General features: G+C 38.8%; 1 protein-coding gene across 2 annotated transcripts in view; it reads right to left on the reverse strand.

The window, feature by feature from the left end:
• mapkapk5 (MAPK activated protein kinase 5) overlaps positions 1-13,737 on the reverse strand; it is a 39,840-nt gene that overhangs the window by 10,953 nt on the left and 15,150 nt on the right. Inside the window, exons 3-7 of one of the 2 annotated variants that reach the window (XM_073065788.1) lie at positions 13,255-13,330; positions 10,448-10,545; positions 10,154-10,262; positions 7,980-8,069; positions 5,349-5,444 (exon numbers count right to left, since the gene is read on the reverse strand). In XM_073065788.1, coding sequence (XP_072921889.1) covers positions 5,349-5,444; positions 7,980-8,069; positions 10,154-10,262; positions 10,448-10,545; positions 13,255-13,330 — 469 coding nt within the window. The remainder of the gene's footprint in view (positions 1-5,348; positions 5,445-7,979; positions 8,070-10,153; positions 10,263-10,447; positions 10,546-13,254; positions 13,331-13,737) is intronic. The other variant, XM_073065789.1, reaches the window with a different exon arrangement.

Raw genomic sequence — 13,737 nt, forward strand, 5'->3', positions numbered from 1 at the left:
GGAGAATTTCTTAAATGCATTTATTTTAAATGCTAGGAGCATTGTAAGAAAGGTGGATGAGCTTAGAGCATGCATTGATAACTGGAAATATGATGTTGTAGCTATTAGTGAAACATGGATATTCCTGGATTTCGTTGCTTCAGGTGTGATAGAATTGGAGGGACAAGAGGGGGAGATGTTGTGTTGCTTGTCAGAGAAAATATCACAGCAGTGCTCTGGCAGGATAGATTAGAGGGCTCGTCTAGGGAAGCTATTTGGGTGGAATTGAGGAATGGGAAAGGTGTAGTAACACTTATAGGGGTGTATTATAGACCGCCTAATGGGGAGCGAGAATTGGAGGAGCAAATTTGCAAGGAGACAGCAGATATTTGTAGTAAGCACAGGGTTGTGATTGTGGGAGATTTTAATTTTCCACACATAGATTGGGAAGCCCATACTGTAAAAGGGATGGATGGTTTGGAGTTTGTAAAATGTGTGCAGGATAGTTTTTTTGCAGCAACACATAGAGGTACCAACTAGAGAAGATCTTCTGGATCTTCTGTTAGGGAATGAAATAGGTCAGGTGACAGAGGTATGTGTTGGGGAGCACATCGGGTCCAGTGATCACAATGCCATTAGTTTCAATCTAATTATGGAGAAGGATAGGACTGGACCCATGGTTGAGATTTTTGATTGAAGAAAGGCTAACTTTGAGGAGTTGCAAAAGGATTTAGAAGGAGTGGATTGGGACAATTTGTTTTATGGGAAGGATGTAATAGAGAAATAGTGATCATTTAAAGGTGAAATTTTGAGGGTACAGAATCTTTATGTTCCTGTTAGGTTGAAAAGTTAAAAGTTTGAGAGAGCCATGATTTTCAAGGGATATTGAAAACTTGGTTAGGAAAAAGAGAGATATCTACAATAAATATAAGCAGCCTGGAGTAAATGAGGTGCTCGAGGAATATAAAGAATGTAAGAAGAATCTAAGAAAGAAATTAGAAAAGCTAAAAGAAGATACAACATTGCTTTGGCAAGTAAGGTGAAAATAAATCCAAAGGGTTTCTATAGTTATATTAATAGCAAAAGGATAGTGAGGGATAAAATTGGTCCCTTAGAGTATCAGAGTGGACAGCTATGTATGGAGCCAAAAGAGATGGGGAAAATTTTGAACAATTTCTTTTCTTCGACATTCACTAAGGAGATTTTGAATTGTGTAAGGTAAGGGAAACAAGTAGGGAAGTTATCAAAACTATGATGATTAAAGAGGAGGAAGTACTGGCGCTTTTAAGGAATATAAAAGTGGATAAATCTCAGGGTCCTGACAGGATATTCCCTAGGACCTTGAGGGAGGTTAGTGTAGAAATTGCAGGGGCTCTGACAGAAATATTTCAAATGTCTTTAGAGACGGGGATGGTGCCAGAGGATTGGCGTATTGCTTATGTGGTTCCATTGTTTAAAAAGGGTTCTAAGAGTAAACCTAGCAATTATAGGCCTGTCAGTTTGACGTCAGTGGTGGGTAAATTAATGGAAAGTATTCTTAGAGATGGTATGTATAATTATCTGGATAGACAGGGTCTGATTAGGAACAGTCAACATGGATTTGTGTGTGCAAGGTCATGTTTGACAAATCTTATTGAATTTTTTGAAGAGGTTACGAGGAAAGTTGACAAGGGTAAAGCAGTGGATGTTGTCTATATGGACTTCAGTAAGGCCTTTGACAAGGTTCTGCACGGAAGGTTAGTTAGGAAGGTTCAATCGTTAGGTATTAATATTGAAGTAGTAAAATGGATTCAACAGTGGCTGGATGGGAGATGCCAGAGAGTAGTGGTGGATAACTGTCAGGTTGGAGGCCGGTGACTAATGGTGTGCCTCAGGGATCTGTACTGGGTCCAAAGTTGTTTGTCATATACATTAATGATCTGGATGATGGGGTGGCAAATAGGATTAGTAAGTATGCAGATGATACTAAGGTAGGTGGCGTTGTGGATAATGAAGTAGGTTTTCAAAGTTTGCAGAGAGATTTAGGCCAGTTAGAAGAGTGGGCTGAACGATGGCAGATGGAGTTTAATGCTGATAAGTGCGAGGTGCTACATTTTGGTAGGAATAATCCAAATAGGACATACATGGTAAATGGTAGGGCATTGAAGAATGCAGTAGAACAGAGTGATCTAGGAATAATGGTGCATAGTTCCCTGAAGGTGGAATCTCATGTGGATAGGGTGGTGAAGAAAGCTTTTGGTATGTTGGCCTTTATAAATCAGAGCATTGAGAATAGGAGTTGGGATGTAATGTTAAAATTGTACAAGGCATTGGTAAGGCCGAATTTGGAGTATTGTGTACAGTTCTGGTCACCGAATTATAGGAAAGATGTCAACAAAATAGAGAGAGTACAGAGGAGATTTACTAGAATGTTACCTGGGTTTCAGCACCTAAGTTACAGGGAAAGATTGAACACGTTAGGTCTTTATTCTTTGGAGTGTAGAAGGTTGAGGGGAGACTTGATAGAGGTTATTTAAAATTATGAGGGGGATAGATAGAGTTGACGTAGATAGGCTTTTTCCATTGAGAGTAGGGGAGATTCAAACAAGAGGACATGAGTTGAGACTTAGGGGTAAAAGTTTAAGGGTAACATGAGGGGGAATTTCTTTACTCAGAGAATGGTAGCTGTGTGGAATGAGCTTCCAGTAGTGGTAGAGGCAGGTTCGATATTGTCATTTAAAGCAAAATTGGATAGGTATATGGACAGGAAAGGAATGGAGGGTTATGGGCTGAGTGCGGGTCAGTGGGACTAGGTGAGAGTAAGCGTTCGGCACGGACTAGAAGGGCCGAGATGGTCTGTTTCCGTGCTGTAATTGTTATATGGTTATATGGAAATACTGCCCATTCTACCTACTGTGGGAGTACACTTCAGCTATCCTGATGATAGTTCTACATCCTATCCCAGGCAGTTATGAAACTTGCACTCGATGAACTATACTGTGTTCAACAAGCTTGTAATGGGACACCTTGAGGCCCACATCATCACTGGCAGTGACTTCTACCAATCCAGCTTCAGACGTGTGTTACCAAAATGCTACCAGCTTGTCTTCTGTCCAACAGGGGCCCCAAATACCTTTCCTTGATCACTGCTATACAGCCAAAGACGCCTACCAAACCACTCCCTGTCCACACTTTTGGCAAAACAGACCACCAAGCTCTGCTCCTTTTCCCTACAAACAGAGCTGAAATACAAGACCCAGTAAAGAAAGTTATCAGTGCTAGTTTGAGGAAATACAGTAGATGAACTTCAAGTACATGACTGTTCTGAATCAGTAGACTGGCCTATGCTCGATGTCTCAGCAGCCGGCCTAGATGAGTATGTCACCACCATCCCATACTTTCTCACGTGTACATTGATGAATGTGTACCAAAGCAGACACCATGGACGAACCAGGAGATCCACTCCCTACTGAAATCTAGGACTGCAGTGTTCAAATCAGGTGACCCTGACCGTTACAAGAAATCAAGATATAATCGCTGTAAAGCTATCAGCAATGCCAAGATATAAATCAGTCCAAAATCAAGTCCCAGACCAGGTCCTAGAATGGGCTACAAGTCAGACAACATTGCCAAAGTACATCCCTTCTCGATTACATGAATGCACTCTGTGTACGTTTCAAACAGAAGGGAATCAGAATGTCACCACTCACCCCGACAGCCTCCAATACACCAAAACCTAGTCACCAGTGTGACTGTAAGATCAGTCTTCCAGTGAGTAAACCCGTAGAATGTGTCCCTGGCCACAGTCTTAGATCAGGTGGCAGGGGTATTAGCAGTTATATTTAACCTCTTCTTACTTCAATCTAAGATTCCCATCTGCATTAGTAAGACCACTTTAATCCCTATACTTAAGAAATACAAGGTAATGTGCCTTAACTACTACTGCCCGATGTCTTTGACAACCACCATTGTAAAGTGCTTCAGGAGGCTAGTAACGATCTGCATTAAGTTCAGCCTTCAGACAATCTCATTCCATTAAAATTCACCTAACCCTGAAATTGAAATAAGTCCATGGCAGCAGATGCCATCTCCCAGGATCTACACTCATCTCTGGAGCAACTGTTCTGTAAAGACCACCCATGTTAAACTATTGTTTATTGACTACAACTCAGCTTTCAATACTATAATTCCAAGCAATCATCTCCAAATTCCTAGTCCTGGGACCCTACACCTCCCTTTGCAATTGGATCTCTGACTTCCTGACCAACAGACCTCAAGAGTAAGGATAAGCTTCCTCACCTGTATCCACCTAAGAGAAGGACACAGTTGCTGGAGAATTCAAGGAGAAGGATGTACGAATTCCAGAACAGTTAACATCAAAATGCAGGAAGTATTAGATGTCATAGCAGGTATATGAATCCCCAGGACTCGTTCCCCACCTCTGCCCATTTCCACTCTTATTTCTCAAAAGTGAGAAATCATTAGCCATGATTCCATAAGAATTTTTGTCATTTCATTAGATATGTATTGAGGATATGGTTACAAGAGCTGGTATGAAATATAGATTTATTTTATTTTTTTGTCTAGGTCAATCTACAAAGTTGCTTTTAAGTAGTATTAATTTGTCAATCTTACTGAGATTATAGTTGGTTTATGAAAACATTATTTGGAAATGATAGCATTACTCTTTCTTGTTGATGGTCAATTGAAAAAGTTCCAGTATGTTGCATTGCTCCCTGCCCTAAATAAATGCAAAGTATCACTAGTACACACCATCTTCCAAATCTGAGACTGGTAACCATGACAAACATACAGTTGCTAATGTCCCAGATGTTTAACTACTAAAGCACACGTGGTCAACAGTCATCAGAAAGAGCCTCAGAGCTGCAGATTTTACAAATAACTTTCCAATAATCTACCAAATGGCCAGCTCTCCCTTGCCTAAATCCTCAGCACTGAGGCACCAGTTGCATTCAGTTCTCTGCAATAAGCAGGGCATGTTATTTGCATGCCTAACACTAGACTCTCAAAACAATCAATTCCACCCACTGTAATGCAAAGAAATTATAGGTGGATGTGAAAAACATTCCAAGATGAATTCAAAGCTTCCTTATCCCCTTTACTCCATGGCACCTACAAAAGCTCAAAAATCAAGAAGGAGAATTCCTAATAATAACAAGAACAGGGTCTATTCATTGAGAAGCCCAGTGTAAAAAGGTGGAAGGAGCACACCGACTCCCACATCACCCACCCCTGTGCTGCCTCAACTGTGGACGAGTCCTTGGCTTTCACGTTATCCTCACTAGCCTCTTCAGAGCCCACAAAGGCAGAGTGGAAGGAAAGTCTTTCTTGATCTGGAAGGCTTAAGAACAACACGCACACACAATTACCTGAGGTGCTACATAATACGGAGTGAACTGTGGTGTCATCAGATCTCCATGATCGATTTTAGCAAATCCAAAATCACATAGTTTAACTGGTGCATCCTACAAGATGAAAGAACTATGCATCAAAGCCAGGAATTGAAAACAAAATAATCAACATACTATATATTAAAAGATCACGGAGATATGCAGTCCAACACTAGTTACCGTAACACCATGCTCTCTCATTTGGGTTTCCTCCAGGTGCTCTGGTATCCTCCCATATACCAAAGATGTACCGGCTGGTAGGTTAATTGATCATTGTAAATTGTACTGTGATTAGGGTTAAATCGGGGGTTGCTGTGCATGTGATTTGAAGAGCCAGAAGGGCCTGTGCAATACTAAATCTCAATAAATTTACTTTGTTCTAAATTGCACGTGTCCCATTTTCTCAACAGTATTTTTTTTTAAAAGTTTCATCAGATTTCAAAAAATTATGAAGGTTTTCTATTCCAACCAATACATTTGTGCTCCTGCCTAGATGTAAGTATTTTATCAGCATACCATTCCAGTGGTCAATGTCTTGAGCATTAAAAAAAACATCTATAGTTGGTAAAGTTACTCCATATACTTGCTTTCAAGTTAAAAATCAGTGCTCAGAGAAGCTAAATTTACACATATCAGTACAGATATGATTCCTATATGATTCAAACAATGTAGAAGGCACAAACATAGGCCTATACCAGGAAAATATGAAACATGGATGCCAGTTTCTCTGGACACAAATAATTAAAAGTGAACAGAAACCCTCTGGTCTTTTGCATACAAATAATAAACGTAATAAGTTGATCCTTACATTTTTATAAAGACCAAAGTAAATAATGTCACCATTTTATTTTGGGCAAGTTGAAGGTATCAAGTGGAAGTTCACTGATCTCACCATAAAACTTAATCAGCTTAACCAGCATAAAAAAAATAACTTCACTGCAAAGTATTGTGAAGAATTTCATTCCCCCCCCCCACCCCAAATGGCTCTCCTCACCCAATTAGGAACGTCTTCTAGTAATAGACAATTTGCTACAACAGGCTTCACCCCAATACGACAGCAATTCCTTCCTCTTTCCCTGCTGAGTCCCCCAGCAGACTGATTGTTGCTCCAGATTTCAGCACCTGCATTCTCGTGTCTCTCTTCTAGTAACATTCTGACCAAGATTTAGTATGCTGCTACTTACGACATTAAAAAAGACAATCAATTTTGGGAAGAATATTATCTATATTTATATAATACATATTTTACACTTTTCATGCTCACAATGTGATCAGGACATCATGTTTCTACCATGTTTGTATGCTGTGCTCACTTTAGGTTTAAATTACCCCATGAACTTACTTGTATTGCCTTCTGGTCTTCTCAAAGATGAGTCTCCAAGGCAGGTGAAGCTGTGCCCCTCACATAAAAATGTAGTTTCCAGGCCTGATCCTTTTACCCTCTCTCCAACCACAAACACAAATGCACCCCCGATTCATTAGCCTCTAACCTGGCCACACCCCATTCTGACCAGATCTTGCACCTCCCACTAAAAAAAGGGCAAGATAAAAAAGAAAGCAAAAGTAAAGAGCAGGAATTTTTAAAAAGAAAATATTACGACCACAGAAAGAGTAGATAGAACACATCTTTCAATAATGTTTTGTATGTTAAACACTGAGTTTAACATACTTAAAAGTTCCAAGATAGCTTACTGAACTGGTATCATTCAAAATTTTACACCAGGCCACAGTGAAATGACCAAAAGTATGGTTAAAGGGGAAAACTTTAAATAGCATCTTTAAAGAGTTATATTCTCTAGAAAGGATATTCTTAAGCTTGAAACCACCATAGCTAAAGACAATGCTATACTGGAGAGATGAACGTTGGGTTTCCACTGGAGGGCAAAATTAGTACACAGAGCTTTTGGAGGATTATAGGACTTAGAGGTTACAGTTAACCTGGAGTGAAACCAAAGGGAATCTGCTTGCTGAATCAGGCCTGTTACTGAATGGGATGTGATGCATGTTATAACTGCATTAATGAGGCGTATGAAAAGGGTTTTGATAATGGAGAGAACATGGAAGTGGAATTACAGATTAAAAAGGATCCCAAAGTTGTTTGAAGTTTTCTTAAATTTCAACATGAGCAAAACCATAGCAGGGTAATATTAATACTGCTACAAGCTATAAAAAATATGATAAGTTCCATTCTTCCAGCTTTTTTCCCCATTTTTTCCTGAGCAAATACACTTTCTAGCATAAACAGACAATACATTCAGAAAGCAAACACGAGGAAATCTGCAGATGCTGGAAATTCAAAAAACACACACACAAAGTGCTGGTGGAACACAGCAGGCCAGGCAGCATCTATAAGGAGAAGTACTGTCGATGTTTCGGGCCGAAACATTGCATCCTTATAGATGCTGCCTGGCCTGCTGTGTTCCACCAGCACTTTGTGTGTGTTGTTTTAATACATTCAACTACGTTTTTCAAAGGTATAATGTTTTTTTTAAAACTGCGACTTCTCACAGTGATACAGTTATCATTAAACAATTCAATATTATTAAACCTCATTTATCTGGTATACTAGAAATATTACTTAAATGGTTAAGTGCTGATTCAGACACTCACCAGAGAATTGTCCTTGAAGAGGAGGTTTTCAGGTTTGAGGTCTCTATGGGCAATATTCAAGGAGTGACAGTGCTGTATAGCCAGTGCAATCTACACAAAATACAGTACAGATACTTGTAAATATTTAAGTAATCAAATTGTTAAAAAATCCTTACAAAGACTGAAGGCACTGCCATTAACAATAAAATCAACTGTACAAGGGGTACACTTTTATGAAGCCACATATACTGTCTTTCCATTCTAAACACATTTCAACTATAGCTTAAAATCATAAACACAAAGTCTGCAGATGCTGGAAATCCAAGGTAACACGTACAAAATACTGGAGGAACTCAGCAGGTCAGGCAGCATCTATGGAAATGAATACACAGTCAACGTTTCAGGGCAAGACCCTTTTTCAGGACTCAATAACCTTCCTGATTGAAACCTACCAAATATTGAAAAGCATTGAAAAAGTGGACATGGAGAGTATGTTTCTAATAGTGGGTGAATCTAGGTCCAGAGGGCACAGCCTGAAAATACAAGGATGTCCCTTAGGAACAGAGAAGAGGAGGAATTTCTTTAGCCAGGGGGTGGTGAACCTGTGGAATTCATTGCCACAGATGATTGTGGAAATCAAATCATTAGGTGTCTTTAAAGAGGAGATTTATAGGATCTTAATTAGTAAGGGCAAAGATTACACAGAGAAGGCAGGAGAATGGGATGGAGGGGGATAATAAATCAATCATGACTGAATGGTGGAATGGACTTGATTGGCCGAAGGCCTAGTTCTGCTCTTTTGTTTTATGGTCTTATTGGCCCTGGATAACTGCAGAAAGGCATCTTTATTATTGTACCTGAATTCTCTAGCAGCAACAGCTAACATATCATCCGCCTTCTGAGTTCCATACCGTATTTTGTGGTAGTGAGGCAAACAGTTAGAGCTCCATAAAACACGATGGATAAAAAGCAAACTTTATTTGGGCACCAGTATACTGTAAAAACTGAATGACCCAAAAAGCCAAAGCAACAGAACATCTAACCCTTCTGTCTGCAAAACTGGGTAAGTTGTGGATGGGTAAGAGGACAGTGGACCTGATTGGATGACAAATCTCTCAGAAAAAGCAGTGAGGGAAAAGATAACGACTCTACAACATCCTAATGAGGATAGTGTGATAAAAATTGCTGACAAAAAGGCAGGATAATTCCATTCTTAAAATAAATGCATGTTCACCCTTTGATTGATTTAATGGAGATATGAAAGAAGAGGGAAACACATGAGGTACATCAAGCATATGGGAAATGGCAGCCATAAAACAGCCATCACAGCAGTAGTAACCTGGCCAGATCATCATACATGGCTAGTTCAAGAAATGATTTTTACAAATTAATGAGTAATGAGCTAGAACAGTAAGTTAAACATGAACTACACTTTAGGTCCTCCATGAGGATCGTACCCTTGCTGTGATTTGGAGGCTTGTATGCCTGGAGTCAGGGCTTTACACTTTGGATCTTGGTAGGATCATCACAGGTTAAAGGGCAGAGGCCAGACTAAGAATGGTCCACCTGCCCTCCAGGTTTGGAGGTTAAGCTCAGGGCTAACAACCTGAGTGGTCAAACAAGACTGTTAGGGAAACAGCAATGAAGAATCCTTCTGTATTAGTGTGCAGCAGTATTCCTGGGTCTCCATCTGGAACTTGCGTGACTGACAGTAAACTGAGAGGAAGCAACTGACACAATGAAGGAAGCCATGAACACCGGTGGAGATGGAGGACCTTCACTGCTGCCCTAAACGCCAGTGGTGTAATGGTCAAAAGAAGAACACTTTAAGCGATGAGTATAAATAAAGATGGTGGCACTAAACCGAGTATTTTCTTTGTCTGCCATGTTAGTTTACACCTTATAGAGGAGAGAGGGTCAGTTGCATGTTGACTTTAAGCAATTGTGCAGATTCCAGATTTCCTTTTAGCAACACATTAATCTCTCCTTTTCCCAAAAGCTCCCATGCCACAAAATCTCAGAGTTAGGTATTACTTCTGCAACTTATTAAAGAGCATTCTTCCATCTTCTGAAGATAAAATGATACACACCATGAAAGTAAAAGTCCAGTTTGCCCTTTGATACTCCTCAATATTGTCTAATAAAGTAGGATTACTTTTATTTTCTCATCTCTATAAACATGAAAGGATCCTTACCTGTTTAGTAACCTGGCTAGCCATTTTCTCTGTAAAGTGCTTATGTTGACTGATTCTGTGAAACAGCTCCCCACCTTCCATCATTTCCATTACAATTAGCAGCCGAGCCCTGGAAATTGTTACCAAAGTACAAAGTATTCAATTCAATGGAAATGTAATTATCTAACACTAAGATTTTGTGCACTCTAATTCAGTATAAAGTGCATTTTGTTCAAAGGTATAATTATAATTCCCACAAATAATGAAATGACTCAGTTTACTTCATCTTAATGAGTCGCTGTGACTAAGGCGTACCTTGGACTGGACTCATGAGGAAACTGAACACTGTTAGCATATACTTCAATTATCTGGACAATATTGTTGTGGCCCACACACATAAGGTGATGTCGAACCTGCAAAATGATTAACTTGCATTAAAATCTAAGATGTTTAGTCATTTGTAAGAAAACAAGGCAAGAAAGTATAATCTTTTCCTAGTACAGTATCAAACATTTTCTTTTATTTCCACAAAGCTTTATTATTAAACTTATAACATAACTGAACCACTCATTGTAAAAATACAGTTCAAGTACGACTCCCCTTCTTTTAATCTCTCTATCTCTTGAAGTAAAGCAGTATGTTTCATTTGTTTTTACGACCATGTTAACTTACAGAGCATCTTTGTAATTCATATATTTTACAGTTCAAGATCTCTTTGCTCTTTCACCCTACCAAGAATTACATTATAAAGTAGTAAATGGTCTACCCAACTCTTGTTACTAAAATGTATCACTTCACATTTATCTGTACTTTACTATGAAACAACTTTATTAATGTTGTTTTGTAATTTGTTGTAGACTTCCTATACATTAACTACCCACTAACCTCTTGACATTATAGGTTATACCATAAATTTGGTCACCATTCACCATTTTAGGATTTCTGTTCTCAATTGCAAACACTAAGTTATTATAAATTGTGAACACCATATTTGTTTTAACAACAGATTTCATGGCATTATGCCAGTGATATTAAACCCGGTTGTGGTATCTCCTTCTAGCCATTTTTTACTGCTTTGTGTCTAATCAGGCCCTAATTTTACATTCTCTAACTTCACTGGTCCATGAAGGGGTTTGTTACCTTGAATATTTCATTCAGCATCTACTGCATTACCATTGTCTTCTTTTTCCATTTCCTCTTCAAAAAAATAAATGCAGTACGTGGATCAAAGCAAGACCTTTCAGTTTGAAATCCATGCTGACTATTCATCATTTTGCCTAAGCTTTCTATGTATTAAGAGGCCTACAGAGAGCGGATGTGGGGCACAACCTCAGAATACAAGACTGTATTCCCTTTAAAACAGAGATGAGGAGGAATGTCTTTAGCCAGAAGGTGATGAATCTGTGGAATGCATTGCCTCAGAAGGAGGCAAAAATCATTGGGTATATTTAAAAGCAGAGATTGATGGGTCCTTGATTAATAAAGGTGTTAAATGTGGAGGACCAATCACTGGGCATATTTAAAGTGGAGGCTGACGGGTCCTTGGTTAGTAAGGGCATCAGAGGTTACGTGGAGTAAGCAGAAGAATATGGTTGAGAGAGTAATAAATTAGCCACGGTGGAATAATGGAGCAGGCTCATGGGGCAAATGGCCTAATTCATCACACGGTCTGAAGTTCAACTATTCTTTTCTTTACCTTCCTATGACCATTACGCAGACTAGTCTATAATTATCAGAACATATTCTGTTGCTCTTGTACTGTACATATACTATCCTAGCTTCTGCAAGTCTTCCAAGACTTCTAACAAATGATTTAATATGCATTAATGCTTCTGCTGTTCCTTCACTGATTTAAAAAAATTAAAATGGATTAAAATGCAATCTAGCCAGAACAACTCAAGTTTGGTTTATTTAAAAGATTTCCATATTTTATTTTAAATGCATTTATCTCATCAGAATTCATTCCTGCTGTTCTCCTATGTAATCAGAAAATTACACTTGAAAGATCAGCACTCCTCTCAAGATTCTTACATAATTTTACCTGGGAAAGTTGGCATGGGTTGCGTGCTGGGAGAATGGATAGGCTTCCAGGAGTCCTTAATTAGGGCTGCTCAGATTAACACTCCGCACACATCCACACTATAATTAGAAGGACTGCTTGTTCTAAACTCCTGCTAATTATTAGGTACATTACAAGCCTAAGAGAGCAATAAGAGTGTAAAAAAACACAGGAGGTAGACTCAGCACTTATTCAGGAGAGACCGTTTATTTTTTATTATTTCATTAACACTACAAAAAGCTTGGCATGGCAAAATAAGTTTCTGATGCTACCTTTCAGCTGGAGGTTCACCTCTCCACCACCATGTAAAACCTAGTTAGGTATTATCTGAACTTCTGGTTATCCTATTTTTGTTTTAAGAAAGCTTAACGTGTTTATTTATTTTGATCAAAAGCTACACAACAGTAAATAATCTGAATGCTACTGGAGTTTTGACAAAATTTTGCAATGAATGTAGCTGGTCTCTGTCTTCCCATTTCTTGATGAATGCATTTGGCTTCTCTTTATTTCCTATGGCAAGATCAGGTACGCGCAAATTTGAAAATGACCTCAATTCATAATACAAAAACCATATTACAAGCACGTATCACAATATTTCATCGTACCATGTACTAAGAGCCCAGCACTTGGGAATATTTGTTCTTCTGCTGTAAGGAGGCAATATTAAACGAAGTAGAAGAGAAACACAGCAAAATAGCTTGATCTCCTTTGCCAAGCAGATTTTAGTATAAGAGTTCTTCAGTAGTTACTGACATAAAGCTACATCTTATGCATTCTTCAATTTCTCAAAAGGTTCTGCAGCTTTTAAACCGCAATAGACCGCAAGTTGCACACTAGATCCAATTGTTCTTTAATTTCCAATGCTACAAATCAAAAGGGTGCAAGGAACCCTGATGTAAAAAATCTCAAATGGTGGTTCTTCTCGAAATGTTCCCATTGGAGTAATGATATTTCACTGTGTAGTTCTCACGGTTTGTGTGGTCTACTTGTTTTTGTGAACAAGCTTGTCCTTCTGCATGAATTCCAAGTTACATTAAATACATTTTAAAAACATCATACCTACCTCATTTCTTGCTTTTGGACGGTCAAGGAGAATTTTTAGTGCAAAACGTTCTCCAGTTGATTTTTTCATGCACACACTAAAAATAAATCAATTAATGAATATAAATAGAAGACAAATGGCAGATAATCAGTTAAATTCTGTATCCAACCAAACTAGAGCATCTTCACCAGCAGGAATGCAGCAGTTCTATATTTCCGAACTGCAAAAGTTCTGGAACTTTTTAGCCCTATTATTTGGTGTATTTTAAATAAATAATATTAATAGACTCAAGATACAAAAGATGTAATGCCAGAAGACAATACGACATAAGATCAGAATTAGGCCACTCAGGCCACTGAGCTGGCTCCGCCATTCGATCATGGCTGATCCCGGATCCCACTCAACCTCATACTCTTGCCCTCTTGCCACATCCTTTGATGCCCTGACCGATCAGGAAACAATCAACTTCCGCCTGAAAAATACCCACAGACTTGACCTCCACTG

The sequence above is a fragment of the Hemitrygon akajei genome, chromosome 14, assembly GCF_048418815.1.
Source record: "Hemitrygon akajei chromosome 14, sHemAka1.3, whole genome shotgun sequence".
In the NCBI taxonomy this organism is placed as follows: Eukaryota; Metazoa; Chordata; class Chondrichthyes; order Myliobatiformes; family Dasyatidae; genus Hemitrygon; species Hemitrygon akajei.